This window comes from Nomia melanderi, chromosome 10 (assembly GCF_051020985.1).
Source record: "Nomia melanderi isolate GNS246 chromosome 10, iyNomMela1, whole genome shotgun sequence".
NCBI lineage: Eukaryota > Metazoa > Arthropoda > Insecta > Hymenoptera > Halictidae > Nomia > Nomia melanderi.
The window spans coordinates 948,229-972,822 of NC_135008.1; the positions used below are offsets into that span (position 1 = coordinate 948,229).

A 24,594-nucleotide genomic window follows, 5' to 3' on the forward strand; every position below is an offset into this window, starting at 1 on the left:
AATAAATTTTTTTGTACGAATAAAGATGTTTATTATATTTTTTCTGATTCATATTTTAAATTGACGTTTTAAGCAAGTATTCGTTACTTTCATAATTAGGTTTAAAAAAATTAACTCGCGTGTTTAGTGCAATAAAAATTTGTTTATAAAATTTATTTTAAAAATAAACACTTATATAATTTTTATAAAATTAACTCAAATGTTAACAAATAGAATCCATTTATCTCTGTTATCTTTGTCATTATCTTCACTCTTTTGCTGAATAATGTTTAATAAATCGCGCAGATGGATCGCTAATTCCTGTAATCCATCGAGGCATCCAAAAGTATGGCATGAATTCTTCAGCTTGGCCTCCATAATATTTCTCGAAGATATTTCTAAAATATAAATAGAAGTATTGTTTTTATAATAAACTAGAATTTGTAAAATGTTTATAAGGAATATTATTGTACCTATAATACAGTGCTTCTTTGGTTTTTGGTGTACAATAGGTATATTTAAGATGAGCGTTCTCCAAATCTTCATCTGTTACATGATCTTTTATTATATCATGTACAACTTGGAAAAGAGATTTTTTAATTGACGTTACGCCATCGCTGAATGCTTCTTTGTGTCTCCACAGTATATTTGATGGTAACAGACCAGTACCATCGAATGCAGATCTTAATAAATGTTTTTCTACTCCTCCTAAAATATATATACCGTGTAAACATTATTATAAGCATAATAATGCAGTGATTTTACCTTGAGGTTGTCTAGAAGCAGCGTCCAGTGATAAATAATAATTTGTAAACTGTATATCTAAGAATGGAACTCGCAATTCTAAACTAAAGGCACTAGTTGTCCTATCTGCTCTTAAACCATCATACAAGTAAATGTCCTTTAGTAATCGATGAGATTCATTATGAGCTTCTATCTCATTGGGTGCATCTCGAAAATAAATGTAACCTTGTGCCAGCTCATCTGCACCTTCTCCACTAAATATTACTGTTGTCTCTGTATTATTCTTAATGTACTTCGAGATAAGGTACATACTGTGAAATTTAATATGTTATTTAATCCAAAAGTTAAATGATTTTTCTTGTAGAAGATATACTTAACCCAATAGAAGCTCGAATTGTAGTAATATCAAAAGTCTCCAAGTGATAAATCAGTTTGTCTAAAATATGCAGTACATCTTTCTCTGAAAAAATGATTTCATGATGTTCTGTTCCTATATAATCTGCAACCTAAGATAGACATTAATATATCCATATATTGGTAAAACAATTTGTTTAATATAAGATAAAAAAATGATCTTTTACCTGCCTAGCTGCAATAATATCGGGGCTATCACCCATTCCAATTGCAAAACTTTGTATTTTATATGGTAGACTTTCTTCTTTAGCATGTTTTACTAACAAAGCTGCAACTAAACTTGAATCTAAACCACCTGACAGCAGACATCCTACCTTTCTATCGGCCATTAGTCTTTTCTTTACAGCAGCTGAGAGTAACATTCTTATGTTTCCAAGTACATTTGTTTTACTTAATGCTGAAAAAAGGCTTGTACTATTGTATTTGCATCACTTAAATTTGTTATGGCTAATTTTTAAATTTCTTCAACAAACCATTCCAATTAGTATATGGTTTAAAACTAGGTTTGCTTCCTGGTTTACAGTAGTTCACTTTAGATAATAATTTTGTTCTGCCATCATTTAAGATTTCATATTCTTCATAATGACCTGGTGTAAATGGTTTTAATGTCCAATCTGATTTTATACGTTTGGTTAATCCCATAAGACCCTAAATACATATTTTAATATAATACAATTTTATGACTAAAATAAACTACTTTTAATTTGTTACTTTGCTCTCCGAACAAATTCCAAGTTGTCCATCAGTAGAATATAATTGAAATAAAGGTCTAACACCGTAAGGATCCCTGCCAATCAGAATTCTTTTGTTCTTAAAATCCAATAGACAAAATGCAAATACACCATCAAGCATTTTGGTAACATTTTGTGCACCATTATTTTCATACAAATGTATTATTACTTCTACATCACAATTTGTACTGTATTGGAATCCATGTTCTTCGCTGATCTATAAAATTAAATATGGAATTTAATTAAACAGCTTTGATAATAATAAGAATACAATTTGTAAAGTTGATTTTACACTTTTATAATTATATATCTCTCCATTGCACAGTAAAAAGATATGAGGATACTTAATAAGTCTCATTGGTTGCATTCCACGGAGGTCATCAACAATAGCCAATCTATGGAAACCAAGATAACCATTCTATGAAAAAAAAAATTACGAAAGTTTATTTATATTACATTTCACTTTTTATGATATTTATACCTTGACTGCATGGTCATATTCAAGTTTAAAAGCTTCTGGTCCACGATGGCTTATTTTTTCAAAATTCTCACACATACAGGTCAAAGGAATGTCTAATCCAAACAAGGCCCAAATTCCACACATTTTGATTAATCTCTTATTATTCCTATAATGGATTATGATTGCTATTAGTATTATTATTATTGCTATTATTGCTGAATAATTAAGGTATAGAGTAACATAAATTCAATACAATTTAATAAATAAAAATAGATAAACTTTCACATTGAATTACATTAAATAAGTATTAGAATAATAGAAAGTACCTTATAGAAGAAATATTTTACGAAGAATAGTAGTTTCCTTGTTACTTTTGGGACGTTCTTTATTTCAAGAATCATATAAAAATTCTGAAGAAAATTTACAAACAACACTGTTTACGAGTTTATATACATGCAGGGACATGTGTGGGGGTGCGTCGATTCCACGTTGCGTATTCGCGCGTCTGCGCACTTTTATATAAAAAGATTACATTTATCTATTCAAAAGATGTTGGCCTTAAACAATGTAGATAAAATATAAAACCTTATAAAAATAAAACATAACTAGCGTAAGTGAAACATAACTAAGTAAGTAATTAATGAAATATAACAGTTATGTTACAAAATTCACTTTTTATCATGCACTAATGGGACTGTTTTTACACGGTTCATTTCGACGACACGTTTTTTTTTGCACGTTTTATTCACTTTTCTAACACGGATGTACGAGTTACGTTTCCGATAAAATGCTGGAAAACTGAAACGTCTTTCAGCTTGATTTCAATAGCACAAGACGTTATCTCAGCGCAACGAAATTCGATACGCTATCTATACTTTCATTTCAAATTGTAACGGTTATACATATACAATGCACATGTGACATGTGACAATGTTTTCCTTTCATTCGTACGATTATATTCAATCAATTAAGATGTCCCCGCAGCATAAGCTTATTTATCCGTACGCATTCAAATACACATTGGTGTTACATTTAACACACACTTTATTATTATACCGATTACATAATTATACTTACAGGACGCATCATGCGTACACATGCCATATCGAACAAAGAAAGAAAAATTCAAAATTAACATAAAAACCGTTACGTAGAAAAACATATTTGGCGAGTAACGAATCGTTGCAAACAAGGTAATTTACACCGATACGATACGAACCAGTTCAACACGGTTACTTATCGTGCAACACCGATACACAGTGCGAGCGAAAATATTCGAGCAATCGATAATTCGAATTCGAACGTACGCGAATTATCCTGCAGTTTGAATAAACCTGTGGCATTATTTTCATCTTCTCGATTGAATACATATTAATTGGAGCAGACGATTAGTGGTAACGAGAAGGAGCACGGTTGTGCAACCGTTGTGGTCGGTGGTGCCCTCTTCCGGCGTGACGGCGAGCCCGTTGGTAGAAGGTGGTAATCGCATAGCAGCACGCGAGTGAAAGGAGGGGGGCAGAGCGCAAGATCGTCGTTTCTCTTTCGCGATTTCTTCGTTTTCGGTTGAATTCGTTGGGTGCGTACGGCGGGGCCAGGTTTTTCGTTGGCGGTGGTGTTCGACGAGGTGGTGGACGCCGTGGGATCGCGTTCATGCACGGCACGGCCGAAGGAAAGGAGCCGGTGCGCGAGTCGGACACCCAGGCCGTTACTTCGATCAGCTGGTCGTTTGTGGGATCGCCTTGAATGTCGGCGTATAAGCGCGCGGGGCAGTTGGCTCTCGCCAGGGCTCCAGGAAGGATGCGCGATCGGGGGTGTGCGCTTCTCGAGACTGCCACCGGTTTTCTGTGTGCCGGCCGCTTCACGGCCTATAACGCGGCACCATAGCCACGGGCCGTTCAACAAAAACAACCTTCGCGGTTTATTCATCCGTCCGGTGTGAAGAGTGAGTCGACTTGTGCCCGCGGGAATCGAGGGGTTACCGTGCAGAGGAAGAGGAACAAGAAGACGAAGGCGAAGGCGAAGGCGAAGACGAAGGTGAAGGAAAAGCTTACAGCAACACTCGAGTGATTTTTCTATGGTGAAGAGAGAGATAGTCCGCTTAACGTCTTCTGCCGTATCGATGTGTATTTAAGCCTGATCAAACCGAAACGCCAGGCAGAAAGTTAACGTTCTCAAGGTTAGAAGCTACGATCATCTAGAGCCACGACTCTGGTGCACTCGGCATTTTTACTAGACGCGCTTAGGTTAAGTGTCACCCGTTGCTAATTCCCCGGCGGCGAGCGACGAATTCGAAGCAAACGGAAGCGAGTGTCGCACAGCGATCCGCTTCGACGATCCTTTCCTTCACGGTTGTCACGTCGTCGCCGTGCATTCTGATCTCATTGGGCATCGATAAACTTACTCGTCGTCGCCGCGGACGGACCGGCCGACCGGAGAGCTCTCTCGCCATTGCAAGAGGTCGAATTCAACGTATATATCTGTTGTGTGCGTTCCTTTAGAGTGCCGTAAGTTTGAGCAACGGGAAAAGAAAACAAGCCGGTCGATACGTCCGAAGGTTTCGGGAAAAGGAGTTTCAGGCGATTCGTCGGCGTTCCTCTGGGATTACCTTCCGCGTTCGTTACCGACCGACGTGTACGCATATTCTTCGTACGTGCAACGACGGCTGAGAATGCGTTTTTGGCTGCGGATTATTTGAGCGTTCCAATTTCAAAGTACACGAGGAGAGGTGTGTCGGTGCGTCGAACCATCGAATCCCGTAATCGCGGGCACGCGATCGCTAGCGCTCGCCGGATCACTGTGTCACCGAATGCGGAGAAACCGGAAGGAAGTTCAGCCCGGTGAGAAAAATCTGCAGCCCGACGCGCCAGCGGCGTACCGTAGGGCCCGTTATGACGTCACTTAATGGCTCGCGTGATTTTCGTACTTAATGCAAAACCTAACCTCAACGCGACCGATGCAAACCGCTTATTAGTAAATTGAAACACGTCGCACCGCGAGCTCCATCGACGAGACAACATTTGCTCCGATTCGATATCTCGCGACGGTCCTTTTCTTTCTTTCCGCTATTTCTATTTCTTTTTTTGTTTCTTCTTTTTTTTCGTATTTTTCGAGTTACCCAGGAAATTTCGTACTTAACATCGATTCGGGGGGGAAAGAGAGAGAGATAGAGATAGAGAGAGAGAGAGAGAGAGCACACTGTGCCGGCGTTACCTGTTTTTATCGGCTGTGCAACCAGTTCAGTGGTGAATAATTCCTCTAGTGGTGTGTGTGTCGAGCATTATGGGAATCGCTTCCAGATATTAATAATTTCATCGCGACCGGGAGGAACGGACGGGAACAGAAATTTATCGTGACGGACGCCAGGTCGATTACTACGCAAATCAACGTCACCGCCACCAGCTAAATTTTCGCACGGTGCAACGCGTCGCTTCAAGGTAACTTTATTTTTATTTTCCCGTATTAATGGAACACGCCACGTGTTCACACGGCTTTTTAATGATTCGTGCCGCTTCCAGCTGGCCGGCATATGGTTAGAACGGTAAGAATCATTGAAGCGTGTCGTTCGGTCGCGATCGAAATCGGACAGTTTTATGTTCTCGCCTGGAGGGAAACGCGTTATCAACCGTAAGCGTACGGTGCCCCGTGCAATTTCCTTTTTTTTCGGGTAGCCATTAGTGCAAGTGGGGAAAGTTTTGTTTTATTATTTAAGACTCGCTCGAGCATACTACTACGCGTTGCACATGGTACCGTTGCCCGATCGTCCTTAAGGACGTTGAATCGGTAGTGGGGAGAGGTTCTTCACTACCATTCTCTTTTAATGGAGTGACGTAAGTCCTTTTGAAAACATCAAGTAAACTTACAGGTACACAACAACGTATTTGTTTACCAAACAGTCGAAGCGTATTTTAATCGGATTTTCTTCTGTCCGATGAGTCATAATTAAACCGTTATTTCAAAGAAACGATCTCGCTCTCTTCGAGAAGAAAGGCGGACACACACATAGCGTCGCCATTTTCGTTTGAAACTGCGCTAAAGGCGGCCGGGTTCTTTTTTAATGACGAAAACGCGTAATGGGCTTCCATTTTGGCAAAGACACTTCGGTATAGCAATTGAGAAACCTAACCTACATTATGTCCCTTACTTTGCAACGTCTTACGTGCACGATATACACGCGTACACCGGATTTCTTACACCCCTCGACTTTTGGCTTTAAATAGAAAGGAGTAACAAATACACATATACAGCCACGAAAATGAATCTATACACACGTATATCAATTCTGATACCCACATATATCAGGTTATTTCATTTAGACTGTTGCAAAGGACAGCGGCGTTTTAATCGTTGCATCCACCGATTATTATCGGTAATATTTACACATGTATCGTCAGCGGACAGTAAACATATTACCAACAATAATTAGAGTAATAATATTACCGTCATAGTCAACAATTTATTACTTGAATGAAAAACTGTTTTTAAATAATTTTGACTACCCCCATGTGTACATACACTTGCCAATAGTTTATAAACATATTATTTATTTGAAAAATATTTCGACCAATGCGCTTATCGAGGGTAGACAGTGAACTTGAAAACGCATTGTTACGGTAACGCCGGTTTCAAGGTGTGGGAAGATGAGAAACGCATTCCTCCTGCGCAGAACTTTCTTTTTCGCATTTTATGGGGCACCAGTGCTCGAATAGCGCGTAAATATTTTCGTAATCACTTAGCGGCGCGCATTAGTACGATTGTCGAACGCCGCTGTTCGACTATTAATTACGCGCGTTAATTACCGGTTACATATGCGGGTAAATCGAAGCCTCGTTCGATGAACCCTACACGCGCAACCGAGCGTCGCTTATTGTGTCACGTTAAAGGCTCTTTTTTCCCCCGTTTCCATCTTTTTTCCTTGCTTAACTCCGCCACGGGAATAAACCGGGCGTCAACCTGTTCGACACTGTCCGGCGTTAAAGTTTATCAAAGCGTTACCAATTCAGCTGAATGTTACAAAAACTACGAGAATGTTAACCCCTTGGCTTATTTACTTTTGCTACTAAGCTCGTGCAAAATGTTTCTATCAGCAGTTTAGAAAGAACGCAAAGAAATTGTCCACTGCACTTTACGTACAAATTTATTTTCAAGATGATACATTGGTAATAACAAAATAGTTTTTTGCTTCGATCCATGCACATTGAACAATATTCATGTTTATTAAACTAATCCCGAAAGTTAGTTACATCATTTCTACCAATTTCAGAGCAATTCGTGTTCTTCGATTCGATAATCCTTCAATGTTCTCCAGTGTACACGTAAACAATAATATACGTAACACGAATTCATTAGCAATTGTTTCTATTGTTGGAAACACGAACGTTTCGCTCGACTTTCTAAGTCGAGACCAATTTCCTAATGTCTTCTCGATAACATTACCGATTCCGACTTTCTTCGCTTTTTCATTGATTGAACTTGTAAACAAGTTGTTACCCAATTAGCATAAGTAGTGAGAAATGAATTACTACGCGCAGAGCGCGATACAAATCGATTGCTACATAAACGAACTTACGCAACGTCCAGAAGAAATGAGAAATAAGTCAGCGGGTCTGCTCGGTGCTTCTAGCGTTAATCTTGTAGAGCCCCTGATAATTCAATTCTGCGTTCCCGATCTTTCGCGTTCGCGAATCGCGGTCCCGGTGCGCGCGATCGATCGACCGGCCGGGATAAATTATCGGAATAATCGGCGGATCCGCGTTTACCCGTGATCGGATTTGACTCTGTTCCCAATGCAAACACTTCGACTTCGGTTAGCAACCGCTGCCTGCGTCACCGTCCTATTTTCCAAATATTTGTGATATCATTGGAGCGGAGGGGGGGCAGGATGCGTGCGTGAGCATCTCCGCGCTCGTAAAATCGCTCGAATCGAATGCATCAGCGGGGAAATCCCCTTAACCCGTTTAACCGCGATTAACGCGGTCTTTTTATACATCTTTTATCTGCGGGAGTTAAGGCATTTATGATTATTACCTTATTTATCGTCAGATTTTGAAATACATTACTCTTCGATAACGAAGGAGGATGTAATTTACACTTCAAACGAATGCTGTTTATTTTAACCCTTAGCACTCCGGACGGTTTTGTAATTTATCAGCAACTGCAATTCATTTTTATGGCACTTCTAGTGAAATTGATAAATGCAACGTTCCTTCGGTCTTTTATTCTCCTTCTCAGTAGAAAATTTGGATGTGTGGAAAATCGAATAAGTTTAGGGTCGTTTCTTCGATTCGTTAAAATATTCGATATAACTGGTGCAATATTGGAGCCTGCAGAGTTCTAAGGATTAATTCGTTTCCTTCTTTCGAAAGACAATGGATTTCAATCGTAGATTCTTAACTCTAAAAATACCAGATCAAAACGACCCATTTTTAGTTTTCTGTTTTTGCGGTTATTGAAAAGATAACAGGATTCTCTGAGAAATTACCGAAGAAATAGATCCAGCGAATTGGAACTGAATGGAGATCTCAGTAGATGCAGTTTTAGAGTTCCTTCAGAGAAATTTCGAAAAGTCGATGCGAATGTTCGGTAGTTTTAGCGTTAATTTAGTTGTAAAAATGAATTAAGCGTCCCCTCAGACGAACCGTCTGATTCGAGTCTATATCCAGCACGTTGAATCGCACATACACGGAATCGTCCCCCGATCCGTCGTATCCTTTCTGGGTTAATCCGTATCGATCTCTTTCGCGTTCGGAATAGTCCGCGCTCCCTATCATAATGCCGAAGTGAATTATAGCGGAACTTTCTTTCTGAACCTGACAAATATGTTTACGGAGCCTCCATTTTGCTTCGCGAAGCTGAGAGGCTCTGCCTTGAGGATAAAGCATCGACACCGTAATCAGTCAAATAACTGGTTACAAAATAAACGTACGCAAGTTGAACAATACATTGTTATTAGTAATAACAGGAACAAAATGAGAGGAAAGTTGAAAAAGTGATCAACACCTTGCCTGATTTACTTTGAACCAAACGTTCCCGTTTAAATTTCTTTACGAAAATAAGAAACTTATCTTAATTAGAGCATATTCCTCAAATACTCTGCGAAATCCAGTCATTTCAATTCAAGGGGTTAATCGGACAATATAGGAATCGCTACGAAGTTGTAATCGAACGGAAGAAAATACAGGACTCTTAATGAAATGTTAAAACCGGTCATCCGGTACGTTAACAAATCATTGGATCGATCTGGCAGCGTCGGTCTCGAATATTTCGTCGGCGTCTCTCGTCAACGGTGAAAATTTCATCTCGTTTCCCTCGAATAGAATTCTTCTGCATTTTATAGCCCCGTTCCCGTCGATATTCTCTTCCTTCCCTTATTTGGAGGCTCCGTCGAAGCGAAACGTCGCCTGTACGCGTCGGATCTCCGCTCGACGCTCGTCCTGATAACCGACATTGCGTACTCTCAAGTTTTTCCGTATCCTCGGCTCGGTTCCGCGGCGCGTTTCTGTCTTTCTATATTTATCACCGCCTCCTCTCCGCCCTGTACATTTCCACCGAACAGAAATTCGCTCTCCGTCTATTCGGTATTCAAACAAACCGTTCGGATCGGCCGCGATCCCGCCGGGAGAGATTATTTCCAGTCGCGTGTACCTAGATACCGCGCAACAAATCGTTTCGGTAAACACGCTTGTTTACCGACCGCTGGATCGAATTTTCCGGAGAATCAGGAGCTCCGACGTGAACCCGTGCATCGCGAGAACGTGCTTCTCGGACACCCGGTGCACGTTTGCCGGGGTTTCCCTGCAACGGCGTCGGAAACGTCCGAAAACCCTTTGCGGACAACTTTTCAAACATTTGAGAACTGTGTACAAACATTGAATTATGTGTCGTAATCTTCAATACCAGAAGAAAAGGAAACGTGTCTATCTCTCTTTATTTGAGTTGTTAAGTTATTTATTCGAGGCTTTCGATTTTGAACATGGAAGCTCCATGTCGTAATTACGACATCCGATCGCGAAGGGTTGATAAAAGCGTGCGATTTTGCAGCGATACGACGCCGAGCCGGGGCTGTTATGAATTACTCGGGTTTCGTTGAACCGAGCGAGATTCGCTCGACCCTTATTTAGTTCGTGCGATCTTTATTTTCCGATTCTTCGCCCGTTTCGAAGGAAACTGTTCAAAACGCCCACCTGTTGATTCGAACACAGTTTACAAAGCCTCGTGAACTCGGAACATGGCGGAAATACTCCGCCGCTATTTGCTGGAACGTTTTCTTACGTTATCTCGAATTGATATTATTCGGCATTCGTTTTTCCGACGGAAGTCCCGAAAAAAGAGGAATTTCAAAAATGAGTTTCCGTTACACCGACTGTAGGTCGATTATTGGAAGGAATTCTTCGAAACATTTTTCGACGAATGTCGATATTCTGGGCCGATCGAAGGTTCATATTTGAAACAGCAAGTCGCAGACGAGCGATTCGATTGTTCGAACGGAAAGAGATCGATGGAATTAAATATTTATCAAAGAATCTTTGAATCCTTCGAAGGATTAGGAAGTCATCGAAGCTTGTCCAGCGTTAAAAGTGAAATTCTTCCTACGAAAAAATGTCGGGAATCTGAAATGGCGGATGAAAGAGGCGCACGAGCGTCGCTTTGATCCTTTCTTCTCTTTTTCATCTGAATTCCAAATGAAACGTTACGCAACGAACGGCAATCTAGTGACAAAGTCCCAGATTCCGATGATTTCTGCTCGAAAGCGTAATCAGGAGGACTATCCTGCGTCGAGCGCTCATCGGGCACCGCGTCGGAAGCAGACGCGTGGAGAGACGCGCAACAGTACGATTAATTGCAAGGTCGAGTAGACGTGGCAGTTAATTAGTCGGCATTGTTGCGGAAGAAACGAAGGAACGTCACCGAGAGCCGGAGATGATGTTCGTGCGCTGCACACGGGGATGCACCGCGCGCATTGCTTTCAGTTGAATCCGATTCCCTCTGATCACGTGCGTTTTATATTATATTAGGTCATCCTATAAACAATGTTTCTTGTGAACTATTTAATGGAAAACCAAGCGACAGTCTCGGGAATTGCACAGAAAAATTAATCGAAAACCAGGGAAAGGTCGGACGTAATAATCGTCGATACGGCGATTCAAAGGAACGACGTTACTCATGGGATGACCTAATATTACGTCATCCGCCGTGTGTTTCCGACATCGACGTCGATATCCATGGGACACAGAGACGATATTGACTCCGTCAACTCCAATTACGAAGAAAGTAACATTTCCTCGGATCTTCGGCTGCGAAACCGAACGCTGACGTTAAGATCGATAATAAGCTCCGCAATCTCCGCCGCTGATTTTTCCATTATCGCGCGGTTTTCGTCCGATAAGCATCTCCGTAGTCAATCACAGGTGCAGTTCTGAATATACGATCAATATCGCGTACACCGGTGACTGTAATCGGCTTTTAGCATCGGAACCGGCTAAATATGGCTATCATCGATATTTCTGTTTTGTAACGGCCTTTATATAGAGTTTATCCGGCGCGCACATACAGGGTGGTTCGTTGTCTGATATCACCGGGAACCGGAATTTCCAGGGGAATCCGCGCGACGAGACGAACCGACCGAAAACGGTTTGTAATCGAGGTCCGCTTCGCCGATCGATTTGTTTATTGGATCATGAATATTATCGCTTTATCGCCGGTGCTCGATTAAGGCTAACTCGATCGGCCGCTCGAGCGTTAATTTATTTCGCGGGGATCGAGTTACACGCGTTTCAGCTCGTAATTGTTAAATTACATCGTTAGACAAAATAGCATTCGCAATTGCATCAGTTTCTCGGAAGGCAGGCTCGTCGACTCCGCGAAACAAAAGCAGCGAGGACGAATCGCGTGAGAAACGTTGACGCTTCGAGTCTCGATCGGTTCGTTCGTTTTCCCTTCGAGGAAATTGAATTCGATGGTTTTTTCGTCGATGCCCGCGCGTTCGACGAATTTTCAAACCGAACGCACGTCAGAAGCGAATTCCTGTGAAACCGCGGCACGTGAATTGGTTTCCTGTCGCGATAAGTGTTCGCGTACGCCTCGTGGCGGAAGGCACCCCAAGGTCACGGTATTAAAATGTGCAAGTATAATTGAAAGGAAAACTTTACGAGTCTCGAATCCATCTCGAGCGCAGTGTTAAACAAAAGATTCGTTTGTATCACTGTATTCGATCCTTGGAGCACCGCGACCTTTGTCTCGCGTATTATATCTTCTGTCTCCGATTCTAATTGAAATGCAGGGTGACTCACCTAAGATAACACCTAATAATGATCTCATGAGAGTTACTCGGTTGGAGTTTATTCGAAGGTCAGCCATCGTATACACTCGAATTTATACTTTCGATGTTTCTGACCTTACCGAGGACGTCCCAACGAATCAGGGTCGATCATGCCCTGCTCTATGTTGCTCAGGAGATGAGCCCCGAGAAGAATGCAGGTCCGATTGGTCGAAATCGAAGAGGCCAGCCCATTGTCTCACGCATGTCGGCTCCGGCGTGCGGTTCGCCGAAACGGTCACGCACACTAATCGATCGCGCGATGCTCTAAGTGAACGAGCTCGCAGTGGAACACCTCTGTTGCTCTCATGTCGTCCTGCTCGCCACCTTCTCGACAACATGGAGTCTACAGCGACACAATGGCGAATGGGACACAAGGGCAGAAAGGTCTCTCGCTATCTGTTTCGTTTATAGTCTTGATTCGTTACTATATCAACGAATAGCAGATTATAATAGAAACAAAGATGAGTTAAGGAACAAACTGGAAAGTTAGACAAAACGTGTAGAATCCAATGATCGTTATGACGAAACATACCGGTTACTAAAGAATCTGTGCTCGTTTCAAGCTAATCCTAACAATCGGACATTCCATATGTTACAACCTAATACTTCTGTTCCGGATCGATCCGACAAACGAATGGTCCAATCGTACAATCGACGGAAGCTCTTACTCGATATTTTTCGGCGTGAGATGTTGCGGCTCGCGTATTGATTGACCCGCGGCGAGGAGCAACGCCAAGAATCCATTATCCAACGTGACGTAATTCGAATAACCGCTAAGAACGGATGCTGGTTGTGTGTCCGCGCGCATGTACCCGTCTCTGTCCGCCGCGTGTACCCGCGTGGCCGCGTATCTCGCTTTATTTGGCCGAGGTGCTCGTTGCTAACGATCACAGTAACAAGATCGTCGGTGGCGGAGAAGCCATCCTCCGACGCTGCAGACATTCTGGCGACCGAGGTTTTACCGACTGGGTCGCCGACGCGAACCCCCCGTCATCGGCGTCATCGTCATCCTCGCCGTCATCGTCGCGTTCGATCTTCCCGGCGTAAAAATCTTGGCTGCCAGAACCGTTCCCTCTCTCTCTCTCTCGCTCTCTTTCCCTCCTCGTTCTATTGTGATCCGTTCGGAAAGGTCGCGGGAAAGAGGATTAAAAACAAGATGTTTTATTTACTTGGCTCGAGGCACTCTCTCGGTGGACGGAAGTTCTTTATCACGCGCGACGGTATCGCGAAACATTCGCATTTGTTCGGGAAAAGGGGCCGGACTACGAATCAGCGAGCTCGAGACATTCCGTTGGACGATTCGCTCTTGATTCCGGAAATTCGAAGTTGGAGCCATGACTATGAACGATGTTCCAACGGTAGATTTGCTTATGGTTTGACACTGGAACTACGGAACAGTTGAATTGAATTTTTGAAATTTTTCTGTAGAAAGATATGTATTAGTGCTAACGAAACTAGACTTCGAAGAGTTTAAGAGGAAACAGGAAAACTGTGAAATATTCTAACGATTGAAAGTGTGGCATCATTGGAAACGTTCGTCTTATGAAATGAAATTTTTCAGCCGGCCATTTTGTCGCTTCGCGTGCGGAAGGGAATTCGATCGGCGGCGATGCGTCGCGAGAAAGTACGAAGGGCACGCGGAAATTTCTAATCCAGTTTCGAAATGATCCCCGACCTTGGCTTTGCACAGCGTTTTCCAGGGTTCTCGGGCGTCGGGATGCCAAAGATGAGATCACACGCGCATATAAGCAGGGTTTCTCGGTAAAACTCTGTTGTAATCGTCGTTCTTGTTCCTTCGCACCTCGCGACACCCGAAAAATTGCTCAACGCGCGTGTCGCACACCTGACTCACGCGATGCGGCGGCACCGCCTACGGTGCAAATGATTTAACGCGCGATTCTCTTTCCAAACCGACGTTTGATCGGCCATTACACGTCGCTCAAACTGAAATACGATGAACATAGGACGATTGCGACACACAACGGGACCGGAAGATTGCGATTATGAAGAGGTGGAGTCGAATCCACCTCTTTCGTTCGATCTTTTCAACGAAGAAGGAATTCTAGGGGACGAAAGTCACGGTTGATTCTGCTCAGTACGAAACGGCAGCCATTCCGAACGACATTTTCCATTGCTCCAGTTTCCAGAGCCGCGTGTTTCGTTTTCCAACGGGACACGCGAAGTTCATTCGCGCAATCGCAACAATTTAGAACAGTGTTGCTGGCGTTAGTTCATCAGCGTCGTTATTATCTTATAGACCGAACGTTACACCAAGGTTGCCTTCTGCACATTGAATTAATCTTATAACCCGCGCCGCAACGCGGAGTTCCTGCAGACGCGCAGACCTTCACCGAATAAAAACCATTTAATAATCAACGAACTTGTCGCGGGAACTTCAGAGTATTCGGAAATAGTTCTAGTGAAATTTTTAACAAACAACCGGATCTGCTCTACGGGCTTCCTCGTTGGAAACTTTTTACTCGAATGTGTGTAAAAATAACTCCAGCAATTAGCACTAGAACTACCGAGCAGTTGAATTCATTAGCTCTTATTTGCTCGTGAAAGTGGGCAATTAAGAATTACCTGATACTTTAGTTTACCTATAACCGTGTCAACTTATTTAAACATTTCTGAGAAAAGCAACCGGTTTCTTTGTAATAATGATACACAAAGCGATCTGATACAAGATATTCCTTTCTCCCACTTGGAGAAGTCAGATCGATGTTCCTTAGTCTTTTAGTTCCGTAGATGTGTCGGAACAGATCGAAAAATCTGTTTCCTCGTGTTGCGAAACACCCGCACTGCGTCCGAGGGCGACCGGTTGTGTCGGTTCGGTTCGATTCGGTTCTCTTCGGTTATCGTGGAATTCCTTCTCCGGATGCCACCGCTCGTTTCGACGATAATTGATGCCGAGCACGTGTTCCGAACGATCGTCACGTGGTCGGGCTCGCGGATCACCGCTCCGCGATCGACCATTTCCCGCGATTTGCCCAGGAATCGCGTGATTCGCTCACGAGGATTTATTGCCGGCTCCTATGGCGGAGGAAAAATGGCGGTTCGGTTAATGGAATTCCCTTTTTCAACCACGCTCGCGACCACGCGTCACATATGAATCGCTCGGAAATCGACGCGGTTAAGTCTAGATAACAAAAATTGAGGAAATTAATGTTTTGGCTTCTGAAATGATTAAATGACGTATTCAAAAGCTATGAAAATAAGGGCTTTCGTATCTAGAACAAACGAAGAAACGGGTAAATCCTCTAATAGCTAGAAAGCATACTATTATTAAATATTATTACATTTCAAGACGCGGATTCACAGAGAAACCGAGGATTACTCATTCAGAAATCGCAGCATTAATATTATTCCTGCTGCAGAACATTACGCTAACCGGTAATTAACTTGCTCAGGGCTTCATCAAGCTTCAAGCTTTATATTTCATTTATGAAGCATTCCCTACACAGTTGTGTTTTCGTTTCATTATGCAATTTTCATTCCATTCTACTACACAATTCTAATTTGTCCAGTTCGATCCAATTGTCGGAACAAGCTGTTTTAAACAAATTTTCTCTTTGTTTCCTCTGCTGTTCTGTTCGTTATGGAGCACAGCATCGGCGCAGCCACCTCATCGCTCCTTGGAAAATTTACATCACTCGTTTCCGGTACTTTTCCAGCCTCTAGGCCGTGGAAAGTTTCCCTCCTATAATCGTCCTCGAACGGAGCGTTATTTGTCGCGTTGTTCAAATTCAGGCGATTTAACAGTGGATTTTATTCAATGTATAGAAACGATTTCCACAATCGACGGATGTTCCTGTTTTATTTTACATTTATCGAAACTTTTAACAGACTCCAGTTTCCAGCCAACTCTTGTTCCTCTATTTTCAAACTTCCGTGCTTAAAGGTTAATTACGCGCAGGAAATTAGTGTATTACTAAATATTAATATTTCTCGTTTTTGTGTAACATCGTACCATCATGCTATCCCATTCTTTGCGTTATTTTTACATTGCACCGCCTACACGCATTTCGTCCACGAAACGTACGAAATGACTGCCGCGCGAATGGGTTAAAGGTTAACGGGCGCACCATAAGAAATGCGAGGAGCTGACCGGCGAATCCGGAAGATGGACGTAGGATTCCGCGGCGGAAAGCGGGACTCCGTTCGCGGTGTGTCGAATTGTATAATCATCTCACGTGCCAGCGTGAATTAATGAGGTGCTCGGCTGATGACAGCAATACAGTGCCGCCCCGTCCCTCTCCCCGGCGCGAGAACTCGTCTGCGGCTTATCGAAGGAACACTTTAATTGCTGGCAAATTGCTTCCGAGCGATGCCAAAAAATTCCGTCGGAAATAACGTCGGATAACTCATACCCGTTGCCAATTAAAGCGGACAGAATCACTCGCGCCGCCCCGCATTGGCCGTTAATATCGAACGGGATGCAGCTTCCGTTCCGACGTTCGGCTCGCGAAACCATAATCGAATGACCGCCGACGAATTCGGCTGTCTTTTTCGTTTCGAACGTCTCGCGGCTGCGCTGGAAACGAGGATTTTCGGTTCAGGAAAGACTCGGGGTGAATGGAGTCCAGATAATTGGTTTCTCGAAATAGAAATTGCGAACGGAAGAATAGAAGAGACGAACGTTGGACATTGAAATAGAAGCTCCGTTATCCAAAACGAGCATTCGAAAGCGGAGAAGCAGGATGCACGGTAGAAAATAGGTTGAAAATCGGATTCCCGTTTCGAAATATAAAAATTCCAGACAAAGGACTGTTTTCATTCTTTCGCATCGATCGACAAGTCGTGCCCCGCGAGACCGTGCTCGCCCGTTGAATAAAAACGAAACGAACTTCGAGACGTCGTTCGGCTAACGAACGGTCCCGGAGATAATTGTGTCGGCGGATTAAAATGGGACACCCTGTATATGCATATACATGCATATACATTCGAACGCAAACATCTGCGCGGAAAGTTACGGGCGACAATGGAAGATTTCGCGTAGGAGCAGCCGTGTGCCCCTTTGTTTGCCGGGGTAGGAAAGAAAACGCGAGGAGGTTCGGCAGAGAAGAAACGCCTAGAGCTCGCGAGCGCGCACGGTCGGCCGGCCGCTTAAGGTAGGTCGGAGGTTACCTCAAACGCGAGCTCATTACTATCGCAAGGAACGCGCGCGACGTCAGTGGGCGTCAGCCTTGAATCAGCTGTTTGCTTTCAATGTTGACCAGTATTCATACAACGTCTGTTCTCGAAAGCCGGTCTGCTCGGCCGACTCGGACGGTGCCGCGTCGATCCGCAACCTAGAAACAACCCGCCTCCAACCCCTCCCGTGTCCCGAAGCCACTTCAAACCGCCACTTTCATTAAATCGCCGCCGCGGACGAGTCGCGCGCGGATTTCTGCGTTTATTTTACTCGACTTTTTCCTATTCCCTTTGATTTTCCACTCGTTTCTCCCAGTTTACCTTATTTCGATCGATCTTCCGTCTTATTTTCTTTCTGCATATTTTTCTGCTTCGTCTCAGCTCGATCTATTGTTTCACTTTGTTTCCCTTGCTTCGACTCATGCCTAGAGTTTGAAATCCGCTGGTAGAAAATTAGGAAAGTTTCGTTTAGAGGAAGAACTCGCGTAACTTCACTAACGTGAAATGGAAAAGTAAGCTGTACTTTCAATTATTCCGAAAGTATTCGCACTTTTGAATTTTTATACAGAACTTTCTGTTCCTACGAAATGGGGAGACGTTCCTAACGATCGACTGTCGCAGGTTGAGAATTTCCCGGAACGAACCAGGCAGTTTACGATGAAATTCGACGTTCGACTCGTCGGGCACCCGAGATCTTCAAATTATTAGTCGCGGCTCGGGTACCGGTGCATCGACCTTTATCGATTTCACTTTCAGAGCCACTTCCGCACCGGAGGACGATAATAGATAGAAAGTTAAGGGTCACCGCGTACGTCTAGGCTCCGCGCGTGTCTGCCGTCTGCGCGTTGCACCCCGCGCGAACGATTTTAACCCTTCAGAGATTTTTTCGATGTGAAATCCACTTTCGTCGAGAAATAAATCACGTAACGAACCTTCGAGTAGCAGGAAAGAAGAAAGCTGTCTAGCGATCTCTGGTCCATTAAATAATTAAATTACTTACTTGGAACTTCGAATTCTTTTTACTCCTCTTCGCTAGCCGATCACAGAATTCTCACGAAAACCACAGAAACCTCTCGAACCGTGGAACGTCTGCCGTAGTTATTTATTTTACCGATTAAGCGTTAGACTTTGATCGAAAGCTGAACTCGCTCGAGAAATAAAACAGGAGCGGATGAAAATTTGTATTCGTTTCTTGTGCACGTTCCATGGTAGTTAAGGGTTAACACGCGCGGCTCGAGTGGCTCGTATTTATTTTTGTCGACGAGTGTACTCTCGCTCGCGTGTCCGAGCGCATCTCGACGTGGATTGGATCGTTAACAGGTTTTAGGGGGAAAGAGGATCGGTTACGTCATGTACAGCGCGTCTCAAAAGTGACGGTCCACGGAATTCCCTTTTTTAAATTAATCTCTTACCAATTTTTGCTGGTCCTTCTTTTTCTCAAGGAAATATTCGATATAAATATAAGTTTGGCTCTCCTACAACGTCTTAGAATTTGTGATCTCGTCACAGAAACCGATCATTAGCGATCTTGGATCCTCGCGTTAATTACCGTATTAAAGAACGCGATCGAAAGATGCCAAGTTACCTTTCTCGACGAGAGAATTAACATTGCAACCGCGGAAACCGTTCGTGTCTCTTCAGTTGTTCTTAATCGACCTCGCGGAATTAATTATCGTAGCGAAAATTAATCGTCGTTTCCGCGTTCAAAGCGAAGGCAACGAGTTCATCGACGGATTACTCTTGTCGATCGAAGATAGAAAGCCACGGTTCCCGAGAAATTCGTTTTCCTCCCGACGCCGTGTTAAATATCGCGCCTTGTCCAAAGGAAAAATAAACAAGTGTCAATCGAATGGGTTAATCTGCGCTCATGCTTAATTCTTCCAGCGATCATGACACGGTGTCTCTTATTACTGGACCGTGGATCGTTCGCGCGGCCGCGAGCGAACGCTCGAGGCGATTTTTCAAGCTAGCAGCGACGGTTTCCGATCGATTTCCCATGGAATTCGATCGTCGAACAGGGAAACGTACAACTTTCCGCGAAATTTACCATTCCGAGAGTGGATTCTAGAGAAACACTGGATTTCGTCGGACAATTATCACTTCTTTCATTGAAATTCCTTAGAATCTTCCTCTGTGCGCAGTTGAAATCTTCGCGCAACAATCCTTTCAATTCGAATATTCACTGATTTAGGACATCGATAACTGCGGTAGTACGGTAGTACTAGTGTTAGCTTCCATTGCGTTCCTTAATGGCCGCTGCCAGAATCTCATAATTTATTTCTTCATTTATTTTATCCGTCTATTATTAATCGTTAGCCTTCATACGTAAGCGTAGACGCGGAACGAGCATCGAGTTCTTTCGTTTGCCCACCGAATGATTAACGATAAAGCAGTTCTATCGAACACAGTTGTGAAAGTAATAATAGAACAAGGGGTTAACGCGTTAATGGCGACCTTTCGCCAGAAAGGACGGACCGATTCCAATCGCGAGCCGCGGAGAGCCATCGCAGTCCCATTCTATTTCCGTTCTCTCGCATGTTCCTTCATTTTTACCGGTGTCCCGGTGCCGGTCAGGTCTCGTGATCGATATGCAGTCGATAGCTCGACGCGGAGACGGAAAAGGCGTCGTTGGTAATTCCAAGAGACGGACCTTTTGCTCCTGTCCCCGCCGTGTTACCGACCCGAGTGTCCCGTCCTTATTGTCGTTGACCCAGTTCCCGAGTACGTTTTTCTATATACACGCTAATTGTCGTTGCCCCGGCAGGATTTCGATGTCTCGTTCCGGAGATTCCGTCGAGGAGATCTCAGGAGCTTATAAATAACCTCCTCTATCCGGTGAGATCTAGCCTTGGCTCGATCAAACATCGGGGTTGGTTAATTAATGCATTAGCCGGCTGAATTCTCGAGCGTAATGGCCAAACAAACGCAAACGACGCGGAACGATAACGATTCCACGCGATTTGTTCACCGCGATTAGAATTATTGTTTCCTTCGTGTCCCTGCGCGTGTTGTGACATCGTTTAACCCTTGCCACCGCTACCGACCGTCTCACTGCCAACCGCGGATACATCGAACGCAACTGCAATGGTAAAATATGTACGAATTCATTTCCTGTGTCTCGATATTGCTTCGCTTGTACGATATTCATTATTGAATTTTCTCTTTGAAATCGACGAAACTGATTTCGAGCCGACTGACAGTCATTCTGCGATATTCCTGGAGCGACAATGGTCGATGCGAGGATATCCGAACAAATAAATAGAAATACTTGAGAATTCGATGCGACTTCTGCACCGGATCGAACGTCAAACGAACACAGCGTCGGTCAAGTTGAAATATCCACTTCACCGCGTTCCTCGCGTGTTAATCCATAGAATCCGACCGGCCGAATTGCAAATTACAATTTTCGCCGAGCGGAATCGTGCGCGGAAACGCTTGGAATTCCCCGATCGCGAGCTCAGCGTCGATAATGAGAAGAGAGCGGGCCCGTTTCCCGAGTGTTTTCGAGGAACAGGAAACCTTTCACTTCTTTCGCGTGTTTATCGCGGCTATTGCCACCTACAGCGTGTTGGCCTTGTTGTTGTCTTCGCACGCGTCTATCCGGAACAGTGTAACTGTTCCTCTGGAGGGAGCCTTTTACTCGAATTCACTGGCGAAGTACAGGCCTTGCACTCGAAATTAACATCAAAACGCTGAACTTGGAGTGCAGAACCTGCCTCTTTATATTCTTCCATTCTGAAAATGTGTAAATTAATTTAACAATCTTCCGTAAGAACGTCTTTACAATTACAATGACCGTGAAAACAAATTCTGAGATGGCTAATTTCCACCTGTTTGGTAGTTCTACTGTAAACCCGGACCTTGCTATCCAAAATCCAAAGCGAATGCATCATTTCATTGTTCGAACAACCAGGAGCCAACGCGTGGTTTCCTTTTCTCTAATATCCGTCACTTCGATGCATAATTCGGTCTTTCACGAAAAGAGTCTTCAGAAGTATCGAAGTTGGAATATTCGGCAGGACTCTACGCCTGCATGCATCGGTTGTCACGTGTTCGTCTCGGATCCATCCACGAGAGCTGGTCCGATAGCGGGTTTACGTCAGCCCGCGTAAGCGCGCGTGGTAAACAAGTAATCGCGGGAAAGATGAGTCCGCCTGGCCCGCGGCCAAAGATGCGCCCGTGCACCGCGGCATCCTGTGTCCGTCCTGTATCGGCCGTCACTTAACTTCCGTCAAGATTATATTAAACTGGCCGCGTGTCTATCTCGAGTTCCCCGGGTGAAATCACCGCGATCGCGTTAGGCCTTGTCCGTACCGAAGAGAACTGTTCGCGAGTAGCTAAACGAGCGGCGGTCAAAAATTCCGGACAGATCGCCTTTGGAATTTTGCAAAGGGTTAATCTTCTTACAGGTTATTATAGATCTTATAGGTTGCAATAACAAAATTTCCGAAAACGATCTGCCTAGTAACTGGAGTTCGCAAGCGGTTACTCGCTTGTTCGCTAGATGCTCGTCATTAGGTTTAGTTCAGGCTGAAGAGGACTTCACGAGCCACTCTCGAACAGCTCAGAAACTGGCCAAGGGAAATAGTATTGCATTCACGCTAGACCTCGCAGTCGCGAGCAGTTGTCGACTTGTTTCTTAGGCAATATCACGGACACGTTCCGATAGATTTCGAAGTCGCGAGCAGATCCTTCGATGCACTGTTTCCCGAGCTCACCGACGAGTTCCCTGCTCGTTGATCGCCGTTCGCGAAATTGTTCATACTAGCAAACGTGTTCGAGCCGAACAGCTCTCTTCGACGCGAACCCGGCCTTAGAGCTACCGAGCGAAATTAGAGAGATTAATAGAGTAGAATCGACTCTGTTTTCGCTTTCAATCCCTGCAATAGATTTCCCTCCACTCGACCGAATCGCATCGATCGCGTTCGCGACCGCCGAGCGGAACGATTAGATCGTGCATCTTGATCGATACCGGAGCGCATAATGTTGCTTATCTTATCGGATTTACCGTTCCACGCGTTATCTGTCGCGCGACAGATAAAATTATTCCGATGCGAACTGTCGAAAATAAACGGGATCTCGAGTGGCAGATAAAAAACGAATCCTCCCGGTGACACACATCGGGTGTGCGGGATTCAACGCTAAACGTACCGTGACCGGACAGATTTCATTCAAACTTTAAACTCGGTTTCTTCGTGTACTCAGAATCTAAAATTCATTCGCGTTTGACGAGTAATCCGTTTCCCAGCGAACGTGTCTACAGAATTCATGTCCGTCGTCCGATTTCTTCAGCGAAATTCAGCGCACGATCGCAGAAGAGCCGCGGAATAGGAATGAAACGTTCGAGTGAAAACGACGCGTGGCGATTCGAACGACTCCTTCTTTCATTTCCTCGCGCTTAATCGATCCCTTAAATCATGTTTGCGCTTCGGCCGTCCCGTACGCTGTCGCTCGCGGCCGCGATACTCTTTCACGCGCTCGTAACTTAGACCGATATCGCGCGAGCCTCTGTTCCCCTCTCCTTCTCGTCCCGTTCGCGCGTAACGCGATCGGCGAAAGGAAGAATGAACGTGTTCCGTGCGAGAATGTTCGTTTTCTGCCGGGAAACGCCAACACCTCTCGTATCGCTCGCGCGACAAGCGATTTCGTCGGCGAGCGAAAGACCTGTTGCTCTGTTCGACAGTGAAAACGCGAAACTGCCGATCGCGTTGAACCGGGAGACGCGTTTATGGCCGAGAGTTACTGGAAATTATGCATCGTAACACTCGCGGATGCGCGTTTTCGTTTTAGGATTCATTTTACTGTTCGGGCGAGGTCTTCGGATCTTTCGCGGGATAGATTAACGTTTGCAGTGGAATGAATGGACAATTAGATTCCTTATACCGAAGTGGAAGTAATCTTGTTTGCGAAACGAGTGGAGATTGTGCCTAAGATACAGGTTGAAGGTTTCGTTCGAATCTATTTTGCGAACGTGGGAATTATTCGTGTTATTGAGCATTGTACAGAATTATGGCATTAATTATAAGTGGGTTGGATGCATTTTATAAATGAAAATCTCGCACTATTAATATTTCACCATTCTATTTATTTCAGTTGTTTACCGTTCCCCTTTTTATTGGGAACGTTGCATCACGATATCGGGATCGCAGCGATACGCTCGACCGAACCGCGAATATTGCGATTACCGAACGTCCGAGCAAACTTCGGGGAAATGCGGTATTTATAAAATGGAGAACGCCCGTTTCGCGGCCCGGGAGGTCTATAAACATCGTTTCGATCCGAACAAATCGGCCGGAATCGCGCAATCCCGAACTGCACGGGATCGGTCCGCGTCGAAACGTTATCGGCGATCCGGCGAACGCTATCAAAGTTCATTAACTTAACCTTCAGCACGATAAACCTCGGTTTTCTTTGTCGAGTTATCAGTTTAGCTAGACGGCGATCCGCGAACACCGTTTCCCGTAGATCTTCGACGCTGGGAGTTAAATAAACATTCGCTTTCGTTCGGCGCGGCGGCAGGTTATCGCGAGCGGCGTCCGATCGCGGAATAAAAAAGATAAAAATAAGTAAAGAGCAATGTCTAAATTGATTAACCCTTTGCACTCGAGAATATTTTTCTCGGCGAATGTTCGTTACTTTTCTGATCGAGTATCGATGACGCTTCTCGGAGCAACGGAAATCGAAGATTCGTTTTCTAAAGAACTTTTTATTCGCTTAAGTATTGCAGATATTTGCATGTAGGCGCAAATAAAACTACTAACATCTGTCTTAACCTAATAATTTTGTAAAGTATAAACTATATTTTATGGTAAAAAGTT

The 24,594-nt window shown here is 44.0% G+C and overlaps 2 protein-coding genes across 5 annotated transcripts in view; one reads left to right on the plus strand and one right to left on the minus strand.

Moving 5' to 3' along the window:
• Positions 1–122: 122 nt before the first annotated feature.
• AsnS (asparagine synthetase) lies at positions 123–3,611 on the minus strand. 4 transcript variants are annotated; one of them, XM_031992714.2, is made up of 11 exons: positions 3,406–3,611; positions 2,655–2,738; positions 2,350–2,494; positions 2,161–2,286; positions 1,849–2,085; positions 1,611–1,785; positions 1,305–1,534; positions 1,102–1,229; positions 745–1,034; positions 453–687; positions 123–377 (listed from the first exon to the last, which is right to left on the minus strand). In XM_031992714.2, the coding sequence occupies exons 3-11, from the start codon at positions 2,470–2,472 to the stop codon at positions 248–250; spliced, it is 1,674 nt and encodes a 557-aa protein (XP_031848574.2). In that variant the 5' UTR covers positions 2,473–2,494; positions 2,655–2,738; positions 3,406–3,611; the 3' UTR covers positions 123–247. The 4 variants fall into 4 exon arrangements, with proteins under 4 accessions (XP_031848574.2, XP_031848557.2, XP_031848583.2 ...); XM_031992697.2 differs by having other exon boundaries at positions 2,655–2,885; positions 3,406–3,609; XM_031992723.2 differs by lacking the exon at positions 3,406–3,611 and having other exon boundaries at positions 2,161–2,263; positions 2,655–3,390.
• Positions 3,612–3,810: 199 nt separating this feature from the next.
• Positions 3,811–24,594, plus strand: part of SNF4Agamma (SNF4/AMP-activated protein kinase gamma subunit) — a 112,661-nt gene continuing 91,877 nt past the window's right edge. The window contains exon 1 of the mRNA XM_031992642.2: positions 3,811–5,165. Coding sequence (XP_031848502.1) covers positions 5,135–5,165 — 31 coding nt within the window. The 5' untranslated portion in view covers positions 3,811–5,134. The remainder of the gene's footprint in view (positions 5,166–24,594) is intronic.